Source organism: Pseudopipra pipra, chromosome 2 (genome assembly GCF_036250125.1).
Source record: "Pseudopipra pipra isolate bDixPip1 chromosome 2, bDixPip1.hap1, whole genome shotgun sequence".
NCBI classification, from domain to species: Eukaryota; Metazoa; Chordata; class Aves; order Passeriformes; family Pipridae; genus Pseudopipra; species Pseudopipra pipra.
The window spans coordinates 107,708,381-107,727,005 of NC_087550.1; the positions used below are offsets into that span (position 1 = coordinate 107,708,381).

At 34.2% G+C, this 18,625-nt stretch overlaps 1 protein-coding gene across 1 annotated transcript in view; it reads left to right on the forward strand.

Annotated features, from left to right (window-relative positions):
- Positions 1-18,625, forward strand: part of IL1RAPL1 (interleukin 1 receptor accessory protein like 1) — a 693,374-nt gene that overhangs the window by 415,930 nt on the left and 258,819 nt on the right. The window contains exons 5-7 of the mRNA XM_064645616.1: positions 6,991-7,063; positions 9,262-9,331; positions 10,114-10,174. Coding sequence (XP_064501686.1) covers positions 6,991-7,063; positions 9,262-9,331; positions 10,114-10,174 — 204 coding nt within the window. The remainder of the gene's footprint in view (positions 1-6,990; positions 7,064-9,261; positions 9,332-10,113; positions 10,175-18,625) is intronic.

Genomic DNA, 18,625 nt, shown 5'->3' on the forward strand with positions numbered 1-18,625 from the left:
TATTAAAATATTTTTTTTCTGTTCTGTTAGAAGTAAGAAGCCCTTATATCTGCAGATGGAATCAGAACTGATGTGTAGGTTCTTAGTCCTGAAGCTTCTACTCAACCGCTTACTTCGTTGTCTCTATTCATTGGTTAGACCCCTAAAGTCCCCTTGGAAACAACTCCAGCTGTAATGAGCACAATTTTAGATTTAGAGATTTGATCATGTCTACAATCAAGCTATAGCAATACTAATTTAATGTGCATTGACACTATTATTTTTTTTATTTAAATTTAGCCTGCTTGGTTTAACAGATTTGTGCAATAATCTTGAAAGTGCCAGTTTACTCTTTCAGTCTTCTACCCCATGACTTTTGTAGTCTTTAGATTTTTTAGGCAAAAAAAAGGAATGCAATTTTTCTGTTCTCACAGTTACACCAGTAGAGCTGACTCTTAGTGTTGCTTAAAGTCTGGGATATGTTGAATAAGCTTTGTCTCTTGCTTTCTGACAGAATTAGTCTTCATTAGCATAGTAGAAAATCTTAAATTACTACATGTATGTATGTATTTTTAGAGCTGAAAAGATCACTGTAAAAATAAATAGTATGAAGAAATAATTATGGTTAAATTATATACGTAGCCTTACAGCTTCTACATGTGATTTTTATACATATTTATGAATAAGAAAAACAAAAAAACACACACACATTTGAAGGTTATAGCCTACTTTAAGTGGACTGTATTCTGACTGTGTAAGACAAAATATTCACCATTTTTTCCCCAAAGATATTGGCTTTAATTTTTTCCAGGGTGTGCTGCTGTTTCTCACTCGATACATCAAAATGCAGAAAAGTGCTGCAATAAGTATATACCTTTTTAACATTAGCAGGTGCTAAGTGAAAAAAGTGTAAAATATTAAAGAGGGTTGTTTTCCAAGCATTTAGAGCTTGAACATAGACTCAGCTTGTTGTTTGCAGGTAATGACAGGGTTGAGCCATTTTGAATGTACCCAGCCCCTCTTTGCTTCAGCTGATCCTGATAGTTATCAGACCTGATGCTCATCCTTTTGTTCATCATTAGTTTAATTAAATTCCAGAACACAGTCAGATAGAAATTCTATTTACCATTATTCTGTGCAAAGACTAATAAAATATAAAGCAAACAATAGACTCATTATGAGAGCAGAATGTTCAAAATACCAACCTAACATTTTAAAATACATAAAATCCTGTAGGTTTAACAAATACATGGCTAAAACGTGGGCTGGATGGTTTCTTTTTTAATTAGAAATGAGTGATCTCTTATAGTGCAATCATTTTGGTATAGCTGAAAACAAGGGTCTAAATTAATTTCCTGTGTGCATTTGAGTAATAATAATCAAAATGTTATGTAGATATTTGATTAAAAAATTCTCTATAAATGTTCACTTAACATTTTCATTGTAAATGGGTTAAGTGGGTTATTCAAAATCAGCCTTATATTAAGACAGGAATGAGCAAAGCTTTATATATCTTACTTCAAAGGAAGTACAAATGATGTCATGTCAACCTCTGTTATAGGTTGAAATTATGAATTAGAAAAGCAACCTCAGTAATGTAGCAAAAGAACAGATGCAAACATTAAAGGGAGACAAAATGTCACCTTCATTTTCAACTTGATGGTGACCTGACACTTCTTCCTTTGCAAAATGCTGAATTGGGGTGCTTCCAAAAAACAGCTTCAATTATTAGAGATTATTCCTATCATGATCACTGGGTACAAAGAGCTCCTCTAGACAGTAATTCAAAGAATTAGACAGAGCTGGATGGTTAGAACTTATTTAATACAACAGTTTCTATGGGCTTTAGAAGGAGAGTTTTTCTTCTTCGATCTATGAGTAACTGATTCCTTTTGGACGATATGTTTACGTGCTTGTCTTTCTGGACAATGTCCTAATTCATGCATAGCATACTGTTCTTTTTCTGTTATTTGTCAAAAAATCCTCCAGGTCATGGCCACTATTTCTGACTTTTCTTATTTTATTAACATTTTTTATGCAATGATATTTTTTTGCACTTCCCTTTCTACAACCTAGTTCTTCCTCTCTATTTGATAGCATAACTTCAGAAGAGAAGTGACCAATGTCTTGAGGCTTTTTGTGTGGATAATGCAAAAATAAGGCAGTAATAAAACCCTAAAATATACTAGAAAATTTTGCATTCAGTATCTTAAAGTAAATTTCAGTATTTGCAAGCTTATTTTATTCATCCTTTTTACATTGTGTGCTATGTCCATTGATGCCTTTTCTTGTCTTCTACAATGTTAATGAATGGAAAAAATATATTCGGTTTTTGATAGTTGCTTGGACAGATGCTATGAAATAATGTAATTGATGATGCAGTAGTGACTTCTTTTGGAATCCTGTACTCCCTGTTGACAATATGGTGTCAGTAAAAGGTAGGGGGATGCTTTAATATGTGGTGATCAGTAGAAGAAATTATAGTCCCTAATGAAAATTACGACTTCCACTTAAAGTAGATATTATGCAAGAAGTGTAGATTGTTACTGTGCATGCTGTTGTTAAAATTGTGACAGTTTTGCTAATTTCTGACCATAGTGTTGTTATAAACCTGACGTCTTTTTAAACTTCTACTAAACTTTTTTCTGAAGACTTTTTTTCAATTGTAGCTTTGTGTGTAAGGTTAAAAACTAAGATAAAAATAATAACTCCAAACAAATTTGTTTTTTACATCAGTTGAGAAAATTTTAGGGAAATGCCATTTCCTGAGTTATGAAAGTTTGTTTGTGTGAGTCAATTCCCCTTTCTTCGTGAGTCATATCAGAATATTGAAATATAAAGATTGTGAGTGGATGCTGTTGCCATGATTCTGCTTCCAATTGTTTCAGTTTAGTGGGGTGAAGTTATTAAGACGAACTTCATTCTAGAGAGAGAAAGAAGCTGTACACAAAAATGTTTACCAAAAAACTGTTTTAGTGACTGCTAAAGACATAAAAGACATATAAACCCTTAGCTCAATAATATCTTGAAAAAATTAAGTAAATCTGTTGTTAAGGCACCCAAGATGCCTGTTAAACACCCTTTTAAAAGGTAGATAAATTACAATGAATGTTAATTTTTCACATTATTGCTATGGTAGCAGAAGACTTCATTTTACTTTTATGTTCCCCTAGAGTATGCTAAATCCTCCCATACTGTTCTAACTGAGCATTTGTCATTTCCCTAGCTTTTTTTATAAAGCTTTAGATAATTTATGTGTACAGTGAAGTCTTCCAGGATGGTACTTTAATAAACCAGAGTATAAAATGTATGACAGCATATGGACCTTGTGTTGCCTCCATCCTAAAAACAATCTGTACACATTCCTAAAAACAGTCAATACACAATTAGACTGACTGAATATTTAGATTTAAAATGGAGAGCATTTTTCCAATGCTTTCAATGTCTTTCAATTGGCTTAGGCAAATTCTAAACTCAGTGCTACTAAGTGAAAATATATTGATAATACATATGTTCAGGGAGAGATTCCACATAATACATGCATCTGAAATCAATGCAATTGTTCTTAGAGGCAGAAAAACTTTGTTTAAAGAAGAAAAGGAAAGACACCTCATTTTAACTGCAGGAATATCGCATGGGTACAGTGTTAGTAGCCTCAAAAACATGTAGATAGTATCTGAGATATATTCCATTATATTAAAAGAAAAACTTCTCTTTAGGAGTATTCGCATCCTGAGATGACCTCAGAAATGTTGTTGTCTCCCCTTCACCACTCCAAGAAAAAAAAAAGGCTTCTTTTCATGGTATTGTCACACAGTATTACTTAACCATCTAAAATATCATAGTATATAAACAATAGAAAAACAGTGCATATCAAATTTAAGAAACAAATTTTACTTTGAATTCTTTTACAAGTGTGAATCAACACTGACATCTTAGTTTCTTTGAGATTAATGTCAGTTTGCCCATCAACTTAACATAGCCAGTATTTCATCCTTGGATTCTCTGATTATGAAAAATCAGATCTGAAGTTAATTTTAAAAATTGAAATCAGTTTTCAAAAAATCTACTTCTGCAGAACACCTTGATGTTTTATTGGTTATCTGTCATGCAATTTCTTTCAATTAGTGAATACATTAGTTTTTTAAAAGGCTTAAAAATACTTTTTGCTTGTTTTAGTAACAGGAAAAATGCATGATGGCTGCGTAGTGACCTTCCAAAACAGGATGAACAGTAGATGATTTCTTTTTTTTTACCATTTTAAAAAGGGAAAACCTGCCCATATATTTCTACATGACTCTAAAATACAGAATTTAATTTTGAATCTAGCTGAAACTATAGTTCTTCCTAGTTTACTCACTTGGTGAATAGTTTGTTTCAATTCTTGTTGGAATCAGTGTAACACCTACTGACTTACTGGAAAAAGTACAGGGCTGAAAAAAAGCAGCCAAGTGAACTAATGTTGTATTCTATGGTAATTTATCTGAAAAGTTTAAAAATTAAGATATGTGAAAAATAATAGAGATAAAAAAATTGAAATTATATAATATTTTAACTTCTCATGCTTTACTAACCTGTGAGAGAGCTTAATACAGGAAAACAACTTCACCAACTTGTATTTTTTTCTCTATGAAGTTGATAACACAAAATAATTGTTTGAATATGAAAAAGAAATTGGAACTAGCAATGACATTTTCCATTTCTTTAATGTAGTTTTTCCTTTTGCTTTGAAGTATTATATTCACATCCTGAACTAGATTAATTTAAAAATATTGGATAATACTTCACAGAACCATGATTGAGGAGTGATATAAATCCGTGAATTTCCTCCACATTCTTTACACAAAATGAAGAGGGAGTGTAAAAAGTGTAGAAAGATGCCTGTGAGTTTTCTCCCTTTCTAAATCATTCTGTTTCTCCTCACTGCATTCTTCCCACATTAAACAAGAGTGTTATATTTCTACAGACACAGGATATGACAAGAAACATTCTCAGTCCTTAAATAAGCCCTTTATGTCCCACAGCACAATTCTACTCAAATTGTGGGAGGTTTATTTATGGTGAGTATATGATCTGTTGTGTGGTTGTTTTTTGTTTTCTTTTTCTAGAGGTAAGATTCCTCTTATCTAAGCTTAATATTTACACCCGCTGGCATATGAGCTCACTGCTCTTCATAGCGATTCCATGGCATGACTTGTATCCTCTCTATGCCAACGTGTTGAATATCAGATGAGTTGTGTTACACAAAATTCCACTTCCAACTCTTGACTATCCAAGGATCTTTAGTTGACAAACTCAAATGTAGATTTACAATATAAGTATCTAAATTACACGAGTCCTACTTTAAAGTTCCATGGTTGTTATGATTATAATCTTTGGAAATGGTAAGCTGGGTCTACATAATATTCTATTGTTATAGAACAAATCCAAAAATTCATGTTAGCTTTTCAAAGCAGGCAAGAACAAATCTGTAGTAGAAATATTTTGTTGTTGTTGTTTTTTTTTTTTTTTTTTTTTTAACTGAGATGTACAGTTGAAAAAAAGTAAAAAAAAAAAAAAGGGCAAGCTTTTGGGTGTACAAGGCTGTTTTCAGATCTCAGGGGCTTACTATACCAGTTGGTCTAATAAAATATATTGCTTCTACCTTCTTTTATCTGAACCATCATGTCTCAAGAAACATTACTATTATTATTTTTCATGGTATTTAAGTTTTCTTAGGATGGAATAAGAACATGTACTTCTTTAAGCTAACTGCAAAATAAGTATAGGGTTTTTATTAAAATATTGCTGTTTTGATTCATTTTGGCAGTTAGAATAAACTGTGCTTCGTATGTAACACAACGAGTTCCTTTTTCCATCCTATGCTTTCTTTGAAAGTGATGATTGTGGTTACGAGACAACTGGAAGCTTTCCTTTCATACTTCACTATTCTCAATTCAATGCAAAATAAACAAAGAAAAATGAGTCCTCGCTGAAAACAAAGGTTTTGGCTTGAGAGCTGCAGTAAACAGAATAAATATTTTCTTAGAAGTAGGTGGGTTATGATGCTTCAGTGTAGAGATGGCAGATTTATTTTAAACTACTACTTCTGTTCAGTACTTGCACATATAATAGGACATTATTAATGTTGATATCAACTGTCTTAAATGCTCAGGTGAGTAAAGAACCTGAGGAGAGATGCGATTTTTATTTTGTTGTCATATAGCTCTGCCAGCAAACCTTCTCTCTTGCAGACTCAGCACAAGACAGAAGTGTGACTTGCACTGAACACCTCCTACTTCCACCACAGCTTTGAGCCTGGCACTACAGCCCAAGCACCAGCTGCCTTACAGCATCCCATGCTGGACCTGTCCTAACATACCACCCCCTCTGAACCTGGCACAGTTTGTGATTTCAGTGGCCAAAACCGGCCTCTCTCACTTTGCCCAGCCTGCCCTTTGAAGGCACAGACCAGAGATGCACGTTGGGTCTTGGTGTCACTTCTAAGATGTGCAGCAGCAGCAGCAGCAGCAGCAGGAGGTATCTCCGAGGGGGCCACCCTGCCTCCCCACATACACTGCTGTGGTTGTTCCTGCCCTCCTGCAAACCACCCATCTGCACATCATACCCTGGGCAGAACTTGGGTAGCAGCAGTGGACAAGCCAAGGCTTGGGAGGAAAGGCAGCTCTAAAATAACCCTCTGAAGATGGAGGCAGCAGGGACATCTGCAGGCCCAAAGGGAGCACCCCCACACCCCCTCTCAGCCTCCAACTCTGAGCAGCCACCCCTCCATGAAGTGGTAGAGTGTTGCTGAAATCCAGTTTGGATTTTTCAGGTGTTTTGTTCCTTCAAAATGTTTCCATTACTTTTTCAGAATTTTGAGCTAGCGTTCAGAATTCAAAAAGTCACTCATGAATAACTTGGCAAAGGGCAAAAAATGCATTGTGATAAGCTAATTTAAATAGAAATAGGCTCATTCCTTTGTGTGGGTTGCATATGTGTTTTGGTTGGGTTTTTTTTTTAAATATCTAGATTTTTATGAGCAAATTCAGTTTCCTGAAGAGCTACTCCGACACCATCAGGCAAAAAGAAAAATTAAGGCTAGGTGAAGTGATTGTCGTTTTCATACAGCAGCAATCCAGACTTTTTGATCACATTTGAGGAGTGACAGTTTCTTAGGATGACTGGGAGGACAGGAACAGAGATTAGGGAAGAACAGACACTTGAAAAATGTGGATGATGTGATATTTGCTGGAAATTATGTGATCACAACAGGAGAAGCATTTATTTTTTTCCCTACTCTTGTGCACAAGTAAAAAGCTGTATGCTTAATAGGAAATAGTCCTATGCAGCTACTGTTCTTACTAAGAGAGGCTCAAAAGACTGAAGAAAAAAACTTGAAAGATCTATTCTGGCTTCTGAAAAGTCAAGGACATTTCAAAATAGTTTTACATGTGCTCTGTAATGTCTTATTCTAATATATTATAAATGCTAGTTGGCAGATTACATCTCATATTTTCAAAAACTAAAGTCTGTAACGTTCTGCTCTAGCTGTCTTCTTGTCTATGTGGTTCAAAAGCATCTTCAAGACCTGTCATAGTAGTTTTGATATGCACATGAAGCTGAGAGAACAATGATTATAAACTCCACTCAGAAAGATATAAAGGTAGATATGCCTGCTGACATGAATAGAAAGCATAAACCTCTGAAAATATCTTGCTTTAGACTATAGTACAGGTAAATTGAAAGAAAATATTATAAACACAAGTTCAGTGTCCTGTTATTACTAATTAGTTCCATAAAAGACATGATAATTTAATTTGCTTGTCAGTGTTACTTATTTTTTTATGACCTGTCTTTTGAAAATAGCAGTTCTGAAAAATGTTACTTAATTCAAAGATAAACCAAACCTAAACAATATAAATTATGGGGGTTTTTGGATCTTACAAGCCGAATTAAAAGACTCTCATGACTTGAAATTTTCTTTCCATTTTTGAATGTATGGCAAAGTAACTCTTCCAAGAAAACATGCCAGCTGATATCTAGTTCTCTTATTAAACTGAGTGCTTCATAGTATCAAAGGGCAGAAAACTTGCATTAACTTGATTAAAAATACTACACTGAGTCAGTAGAAAAACTATGAATTTACTCTTGGGATTTTAAAAGGATTTTTTGGGCAGAAAAGAGAGGTTTTTAATAAGTAAATTGTTAAAAAATAAATAACTACATGTGTAGAAGCTCCTATAGATCCTGCTTATGTACATTATGGAGGAGTAAATAAAATCAGGAGAGTAAGAAATGCAATTCTGATTCAAAAACTAAATTGGAGGTAGTCTTAATTCTTGTTTGGTTATGGAAGTAGGTAATATCTAGTTAAATTAACTGAAATACTGTTAAATTTTCAGGATATGGATTGTTTCTTCAACATGAATAGCAAAATTGTATTTATTCTGTTAGAGATCTTTCAGCATTGTCAGCATGTTAGGATAGAAAAGAAGTTGTTTTCTGCAGTTTCAGCCATTAAAAGAGAAGCTAGGCCAGGCCAGGCCCAAGGTCTGTGCAGGATTTTGAGAAAAGAAAAAAAATCATTTGCACTGCAGTACTGGGCTGTTAATTAAAGATTTGAAAGAGGTTGAAAAATATACTCATCTACAGCTAAGAGACATTTGATGACTTTTTTACTTATGCAAATAAAAAGCATAGTTGCATGACTCTATTAAAATAATTTTTACCTGTTGTACTTTTAATTATAAATATTTAAATGTTTTAATTAAAACACATTCACACTCATTCACTAAATTTGAATGGATCTTGCTGATTACCAGTCAATAGAAAACATTTCCATTATAAAAACCCTCCTCTTTTCATTCTCCAAAATCTTTGCCAACTTTTTGAGAGGTGGGGGGAGGAGAGAGACAAGCAATACACAAGCTGCTTGTGTGTTTGTTTTGTGGGGAGAAAAAACAAACATAGTTTTAAGAGTGTTCAGCTATATTTGACCTTTACCAAATTTGACTACCGTGTCTTTGAAGAAATATGTGGAATTTTCTACCCCAGAAAGAAAATACACTTTTAAGAGGAGAAAGATAATTTAAAACTCTTGCTATATTATTAGAAATCTCTTCGATGAGATAAGAAGCAGATTTTTAATGTCCATATTAATACATCAACTCTTTTTCATGGATAAATTGACAGTATTGCTGGGGGCAGGGGAGGAATTGCTGTGAATTAAAACCAAGACAGTAGAATAACTGGGGATAGAGTTTTTGAGACAAATGTATCTTTCTTTCTACTGTGCAACAGGAGCTTGGGAAGACACACCCTTAAAGATTTGGTGGGTTTGGAAGAAAATGAATATGCAAATATGGAAAGAGTAAGAGACTTCCATTAGTAGAGATGGGAAAAATACTCATAGAGAAGAGAGTGATTGTTTTTTTTTTTCTGCAGCAGGCCCAATGTAAATGCATTTATCATTTTCCCTACTGTAGGAATGTATACCATTTTTCACAGGATAGTACTGACACTGAAGACTGGTGAGCTAGTCAGAAGTCTTGAATATATTTTAGTGAATACAGTTATATCTGTCATCATGAATGGCTGCTGTAATCACAGCTTCTAAAACCCATTGTTGGCTTCAACAGTCCATGGCACAATGGAGCTCTTCAGAACTACACCAGTTGTTGACATTCCACTAAAGAAAACATTATAAGTGTAATGAATATGCTTAGATTTCTTTTTACTCTGTACAACTGATTTATAAAAAGAAATAGGAGAGGGAGAGAAAAACAAGAGGACAAACAACTGTGAAAAGTAATTAAAGGTATGAATGCTTGGGAAGGGTAAAATACTGCTATAGCTGTAGTAAAGACTATTTGGCACTCTTTAAATTATTAAATGGATTTTTTTTAAGACTGTATATTGTTATGTCATTAGGATTATCAGAGCTATCACACTGAATTTTGTTTCTAATTTTTGTTTAAAAATAAGGTTATTTAAGACTTTTAATTTATCATTTATGTATCAGCAGGCTCTATAACAACCATTTCACAAGGTTTGCTCAGTTGAAATTCTGAGTAGTTAGATTCTAGGAGAAGTTCAATGGTAGTGGATATTTAGTTAATTTTTTACATTGTGTATTTCTATATTCGGCTGGAGAAGAATGTACCCTACCTTAATCTCACTGAAATGATGCTGTCCTGTAAGTTTACTGCCCAAGGTTTGTATAGATTGATACAGTAAAAACATAAGCCAAAGCAGAGCTAGACATCACTTACTTATTTAATAAATAATGATTTCCCTCTCACCCCCAAAGGGTAGTTTTCAAAATCATTTTAGATTTATATGAAATCTATTGAAGAGTTTTGCCTTTACCTGTCAGCTTTACCTTTACCTGTCATCATGAGATATTTCAACTGCAGTATGCAGCCTTTTCCTGTTTAAAAAGCTTTGTAATTGTTGCCCTCATTCTAAGGAACTTAACAAGTGAGAGGCTCTAAATTACCTTTGAAGCTATTACTATATAATCCACTGCATGGTTTTGGTTTACTTGCTTAGTTCCTTTTAAACTAAAAATGGTATTACAGCAAAGCAAACAGCACTGTCAAATACATTAACCCATTTTTCTCTCTGCCTAAGGTTATGTTGGTTACCTATACAGATATTTGAGAAATATCTCTGCATCTTATGCACAAATGTTAAATAATATTAAAACATAAATGCATGAAGAATATTAGAATAGGTTTTTAAAAGACTGAATTAATATTTAATATGGCTTTGTTATACAAATAACCTGTCACAGCCAGTAAGCTCTCCTTGCCCTGCTGCACTGAAAAAAGTGCAACACTTTAGAAATATTTTTAATTTTGTCCGCTAAAATTAAGGTGGGATTTTTGCGTCCGCATAACAAGTTGTTTTAAAATAACCTTGATTGTTTTTTGGAACTGGATGCACATCTGGTACTCCACTAAGCATTGTTATATGGGTTAGATTGCAAGCTGCTAATAGTTAAATTGTAAGTCTGAAGAAGCTCAACAACTAAACAAGCACTTATAATTCTTCTAATCTTTTTTCATATATCATCTGTAAGAGTGTGAATGCTTAGGTTATTAATCAGGCTACTAGAAGTTGCTTACCAATCCCTTTTTTTCTTTCTAGGAGATTTATTTCTGCCTAATACAATAGGAAAAAATTAGCTAAAATTATTTAGAACCTTTTTTTTCACAGTCATGAGTCTTAACGGTCAATGAAATATGAATGCAGAAGTAAATGAAAATAATATAAGTGAGAACTTAAAATGTGTGGAAGTGAAGAAATTTGGAGGTCACATGTTAGAAAGGGTAGATACTGCAGCAAATGAGGCTCAGAAATCTTAGTAATATTAGTGGCAATGAACTATTAGGGTGTGCTGGCTGAGAAGTCAAAATGTTCACTGTCTTTTTTCTGAGTGACATAATTTTTTTACTTGCATAGTGGTTCCATCAAATGATGACTTTTGTGACATTGCTAGAGTCAGTGAAGTGTCACCCCTGTCTGGCAGTCATTCTTGAAAAACAGTCTTACCAACCAAACTAATAAAGAATGCATTCCAAACATCTACTGTAATACTGCATTGCAAGAGCAGTAATAGGCAGGAGCTTTCTGGATGTGTCGAGACAGTTCCAGGTTTGGAGATGTTTAAAAAAAAAAGTAAATCTTTAGTTTCACTACCGATAAATTCAAAGACTCAGAACTTAAAATGTCTCAATCTCTCAGTCATCTGTAGTACATTCATAAGAAAAGGGAAAAAAAGACACTAAGTTCCTGTTTATAAATTATCAGGCATGTCTCATTATGATTCCTGTCTGACAATGCCTACATCACACAAAATACCATTAGAGTCAGCCATAATTGGCACTCTTATTGGTAATCTCAGAGCAGATGAGATTTGAATAGTTTTGAAGGCTCTGCTACCAGCCTCAGGCTTAGGCTGAGTCCCAAAAGTACATCGGAGGAGGTGAGAACAGGAGGGATGAAGAAACCTCTCTGCTCTGGTTCGTAGATAAATAAAAGATTTTGGTTCATGATATCATGATTGTTTGCTACTCAAGATAAATAACTTCATTTGAAATTAAATAGTCTCTGTCTTTTTTCTAAACTCTTTTCAGTAATTCACGTGTGGCTGATATAGAAAAGGAAAAAATAACTCTTGAATGACAAACCAAGCTGTTTAGTAAGGCATTGCCTAGATTCAAATTGGGGAGTTTTTTTCCACACAGAGAGTAAGAAGATTGGATTACCTGTGATAAAATTTAATTTAAATGTATCGATCCCTACTTAAGGAGATACCCAAATTACTCCTACGTGGTGGTCTGCCTGGGGATCAGCCAGGCTTAGGCTAAACCGCAAACATTCATGTTGAAGGACTGTGCAGTATTCTGATCAGCTTGTGCAGCCTGTCAGCTTTAGTATTTGTTTAACAGTGTTTTTAACAGTTAGACTTGATGAACTTAAGGGTCTTTTCCAACCTAAATGATTCAGCGATACCATGATTCTATGAAAATAACTGTGGTATTCTCTTATGTCACTACAAGATCCCTTCAGCCCAGATGTATTTTGCAGCCACGTAGTTCAGCAGCTGAGAGTAGGTATTAGTTTGTGCACTAACTCTTGACAATGGCCTGAAGAGGAGTCTTCACTATTTGCATTTGAAACTCATCATTGCTGTCTTAGATCCCAGAGTTCACTTGGTATTCTCTGAAGGTGTAACTTAAAAAAAAAAAAAAATCCAGGTTTAAAATGAAGTTAGTGACAGATATTATGAAACCAGTGTGGGTATGTATATTTTAATGGTATTAAAGTCATTAAATTGTGAGTCTTTTTACTTAAATTTTAGATAATTGTTTTGAAATAGCAATTTATAGTGTAAAAATCAGTATTAGCACTCTGAAAGGCAGTATGACTTCAAAATGAACAAGCAGAACCCCACCAACTAACAGGATAACTATTAGTGATAGCATGTTCTGCCTATCCCGAAATATGAAGGGAAAGCAGAGCACTTAAACTGCTGTCAGTGTTCTGCCCAAATTTAAAACCACTGCCTTTAAGTGCATGGCTGCATTGCGCTTCTACAGCTTCTATCTCATCAGCACTGCTGCACAACTAAACACTGAACTTTCCTCTGAGAGCCAAAACAGACATTGGAATTTTCCATAAAGGTCAACTGAAATTTCTCCGTGCTCTTTCCAGTCTCTCTCCCGGCTGGATCTCAGGCTGCCCACAGCCCTACTCCTCGGAGGTGAGCTGTACAAAATGCTTTCCAGCAGCACCCACTTGGTAATTGTTTTTCTGTCTAAGGATGCCAGTGCTTCTAAAGTAGGAAACATGTCAAATTGACAGTGAAAACTGCACAATACACAGTTGCCTATGACTATCTAACCTCCAGGAGTGGTGTTGGCAGGTAAGAGCCGCTCATTTCTAGTAAGCTAGATTTTTCTAGTCAGCTGCAGGCTGTTAAGAAGACAGATTGGATCTGGCAGTGTTAGGACTCATCATTAACTTTGTACTCTGTAAAATGCAGAAAATTTTTTCCAATGTATTTTCTAACTGCTTTATTACAAATAGAGTCATGCAACACTTTGCATGCTTGTCTTTCCAGGCACAAATTCTTCTGATCAGATTCTGAGGGACAGAAAAGTATGCAGGTATTGACTTCAGCTTCTGTAAGTCCAGCTAGGTTCATAATTTTATTATGTGCTAAACAGCATTTGGATATCAAAGTAATGCAGCATTTGCCCTGAATAATTTATAGAAAGACTTTTTTTTTTAAGTTGAACTAGCTATTTAAAAAATAAAGTGTTTTGAATTAACACTGCTCTGAGTTCCAGAATAGAAAGACATAGAAAAGGAAACTGGTGAAATATGCAGAACTACAGGATAGGTAGTTGCAACTTTATTTACCAAGTGCACATTGCCTGATAATATTTCAGGCTACTGTTCCTTCCTGGATCATCATCCTTAATGGAAAACTTTCTTTAGCCCTTCGCTGACCCTCAGACCATTTTAGGAACTACATTCCCTTCCTCTCACATGGTAGTAAAAAGATGGGTTAAATGGGACTGTTATTCTCCTTCCCCAGGAGGTCAACGCTTAGTGTTAAAAAATACCTCTCTCTGACCTTAGTGCTGCTTTTGGCAAGCAAAAGATGACTCTTGAACCAGGAGCGAGCTGTTTTCAAACTCTGAATTTTCTTCAGGTAAACCTTTCAGCTCTTACTCTTGCTTATTAAGGAAATAGATACCTTTTGAAGTGAAAAATAGGCACAAGATTCATAGATCCATAGTTACACGCACGGATACAAGGAAACAAGAATATAATATGTTGTTCAGACCTGAAACATAATTCCCATGAACCCAATTTTTCCACTAATTTTGACGCAAATAGAAAAGACTTCATCTTTCTTTGTCATCTCTCATGGTACACTGGGCTCTTTGCAACCATTTTTAATTGCCAACAATTCTCACATTTAACATACTAACTATAAATACCCAACTGATTCCAGTGATTCCCTTCACTACAGCACTGCTGACTTGTTTAGAATGACCTACCAGCAAAATAAGAATTAAGAAAATAAAATTGTTTCAATGTATTCTCTTATAATTTCTCTTAAATAGCTTTCATGGAATCAGGTTAGAACTGGGTTCACCTGAAGGACCAGAATATGATCAAAGTGGAGTAGCACTATCCATTGCATTGAAAAAAGGAATGATCTTTTTAAATTTGCTTCTCGATAACTAAGTAAATATATAAGCTTTTTAAAACATGGAAGGAACAGATTAGTTAAAAAAAATAATCACTTTGGAAAGAGTCTGTGCAGCAAAATAGCCTTAGAAGGACAGTCTTATTCTTTCAAAACAGTCTATCTTTTATTCATCCACAAGTTTTCAGTTCCTTGACCGAAAAATTTTAAAAAAGCAAAAAAGCAGAGTGACAGAAGGAAAAAAGCATGATATTGTGGTAAATACATTTTCTTCAACACTACTTATCTGTTCCTTAAAGGATGAATATTTCTATTTCTATTTCTGGTCCCCATGCAAACATTTTAATAAATGTCATCAACTGTGAAAATACAAAGCAGAATCAACTGCTTGAAGGTAGAAGGAATGTTTCCTCTGCATCTGATATTTAAAATAGGTTTTGGATTGGCAAAAGACTTTTCTAATATGATAGGCTGCAGCTGATTAGATATAAACTATTGCTGAAATTGTTATTTCTATAAATTATCATTATCAGTGAAATACCAAGAAAGTTTGTGTGGTTTTTGTTTGGGTCTTTTGTTTGTTTATTTGTTTTTGGATTAAGGTATTTGGTTTGGTTTGGTTTTTTTAATAAATCACTTTGAATTTAAACTAATGCTTTTATTAGAAAATTATGCGGTACATTTTCAAAGCAGTCTCTCTTCTGTTTGCTTTCTTTGAGATATAGATGTTAAAGTAATAATGATAGAGACCAATAGAGGGGGAAAAAAGGAGCATGAATTTGTGTATAATCTTAGCTGTATTCTCAAAGAAGAAAAATTTCTACTGACAAATATGGGATGGCATTAAATGTCCATTTGACAGCAGCTTCCTCCCTATGAATATTTTGCAAGGCCTGAGAAATTGTGGTTCTTTCTTTATAGTGAGAGATGGAGGTCAGTAGAGTGCTTCCTCTCCAAAAAGAATTGAAAGATACAACCTCTCAGATGAAGGTGTTTTAGTAGCATGTATATTAGTAGGGCCATGGTTTGGCAAGTCAAACCTCACTAACATGACTAATTCCCCCCTTATAAACACTGAAATTACTGCCTTGTATGTGTCAGAATTATGTTTCAAAGTGTAGTAAACTCTAGCCCTATTTGTGATTTTTTATAAGGTTTAGCCATAAGAAGAGGCAAAGAATTCTCATAAATTGCTTGCTTATATTGATATCCATGCTACAATTACCAACTTCCTTCATGAGGCATTTCTGTCCATCAGAAACTTCTTACTCTGATAAACTTCCCTTAGAAAAAAATATTATTTGTGCAAAAGAGTCTTCAAAGATTTTTATTGATGTGAGACCATTTGATTTTTTAGTTGGCACTGGAACTGACTTATATTTGCATCTATCAGTTACTTTCAGCATAGCTTGATACTCTCCGGGGAAATGCATCTATGACCCAACTGACTAGAAGTCCCTGTTATCACAAAGTCTGCTGCCAATAACTGACATCAATTTAAGCTGTTACTGATTTTCAGTTTTTGAGTACCTTTAAATGGTGCATAATATTTGTATTTATTACGTGCATTGTATATTCATCTTTTTTACCTTCCTCATTTTCCCTGTTTTCATCCAGTCTAGTTTTGTAGTTAAAGCATAACCCAGGTGTATATCTAGATTTATTGCAATGAACATATGTGTTCTGCTTTTGAAATGATAGGAGTGTATAAAGTAATGAAGCAAGAAATACGACAAAACTAGCCTGACTTTTTCTTTTAAATAAGAAATTTATGGGATAAAAATGGATATATTTTAATACTGAATATCTTTATTAAATTAGTAGTTTTCAGACAAGTAGGTATGACATGACTTACAGACTCAATATTTTTTTTTACAAACCCAAATATATAACTATACTTATTGCTAAGATACTAATTAATAGTAATGCCAAAAACTTCTTTATTGAAAAATTTGGGGTTTTTTTATAGTTTTCCTGGCTTATTCATAACTCCATCAATGTTTTAAGAAATACAACTTATTTTTTAATTTTTCTGTACACCTTTATCACTTTCTAATTAGACAGATATTCTGATTGCTATATTTTTAGCATGGCTAAGAATGTTAAAGCAACTCTGAACACTTTGAATTAAAAAAAAAAGCTACTTTGTGTTGCAGTAGTAACCAAATAAGGATTGATTTCATATATCTGGTAATATTGACCAGAGGCACTGTTCATAGCACTATAAATAAGTAGTATATACAAGCAGTATTGGATTAAATGTATGTAAAACAAGATGATTAATCAGATTTCCTTCATGTTCTCTCTTAACCTCCTCCCTGAATACCCAAGTTATTTCAAAAAGTGGAATTACAACACTAATTTCCCAATAGATAGCCAACATAGTGAACAAAACATAGATTTGTAGTCTACGACATGAATTTTTCATTGAAGTAATAAGCGAGTGGTTACTGTGTGTGTTTATGTTTTCTCTTAGACAAATGAAGTAGCTAGTGAATTCTGCAGCAAAGGCAAATGCTCAGAAATTTAAATAGGACACACATTCATACAGAATGTTTATTATTGGTTGCATATATCATTTAATATTTAAAAGCCCTTTTATCATGTACTGTAGCTCATGGAAATAAGCTTTCTTCCAATTTTTAGTCTTGGGAAATGGCTTTCAGTTAGAGGATTCTGGGATTTAATTATAGAACTTTTCAGAAGCTCTTCTTAAAGATACTAATTCTGCTCTGAATTAACCCATATGTCCACATTTGGCCTATAGTAGTTGCATAAGGAGAAATAAAAGAACACAATGTCATGACCAAGACATTTCCTGAGGATACCTTCCAGTTTCCTCTTACTTGGAGTTCAGGGAATTTTTCCACTGCTGACTGTACCTCATAGTCTTTTTCCAATCTCTATTTCACTTATTTTCACAGTCCCATGTACCCTCTAAGCCTCCACAATATCTTGCAGGAAGGAATTGCACTATTTTCATCAAGCATTGTGTGAAAAATGGTCTTTTTGTTTAGTTTGAAACTTTGTTTTATTAGTTGTTGTCGACTGTTTCTATTCTAAGTTACATTGCTGAAAACCAAGAACAAAGCTGATTTTACAGTTGTAGCATAGAGGCTTCAAAGGGATGTAGCTGTCATGCTATAGAATATTCTGGTTCTCAAATATAGAAGTATATGATTTCAAATCCTACAACTAAATGCTTAAACAAATGTAAATACCTTATAATTCTCTGCAAAACAAACTACCTCTCAAAAAGTTTGCACCTTGAGTTTTTAAATTAGCTCACAAAGAAGGTGAAGGCAGACTTTGTCTGCTTTGCATTTCTTCAATCTCTCAGCATTTATTCCCAGCTTTACTTAAAATGTTCATTATTTTTACAGCCCCGGAAGTTAAAGCCTATGGATAAAAAAGTGATCAGTTTAAAATACCAATGGTATAAGGAAGTCACCTAGATATATTCCCAAAGTCTGAAGCTATCTTGAAGACCTTCAGAAGAAATAAACTTCACGAAAGTACAGACAAGCACACACATAATGTGTATGATGGCAGTCAGTGAGTAGCTTTGTCTCACCTGTTTATAGCCTTTAGGCTAGAAAAACACCAGTGATTTTGTCTGAGCTAATCATCTAGGCTGTTGTCATAATCAGTGATGGATGCACAGGCGGGTCCATTTCTCTCTTAATTCAGTCAGGGCACTCTGTATACACTTCATGTGGCTGCTGTTAGTGGGGTTATTTCCATTCAGGGTCAGCCGGAAACACCAGTCATTTAGGACTGATAGCAACTCAACTCTTTTTAAAAGATAGAGACCAGACTCATGGCTGATGTACTTAGCTGCTCTTGGCTTTCTGACGCTGTTTTTCATTCTGACATTTACCTTACTTGTACCTCCATTTCCCTTTGAAAAAGGGATTCACTTGTACTTTCCTT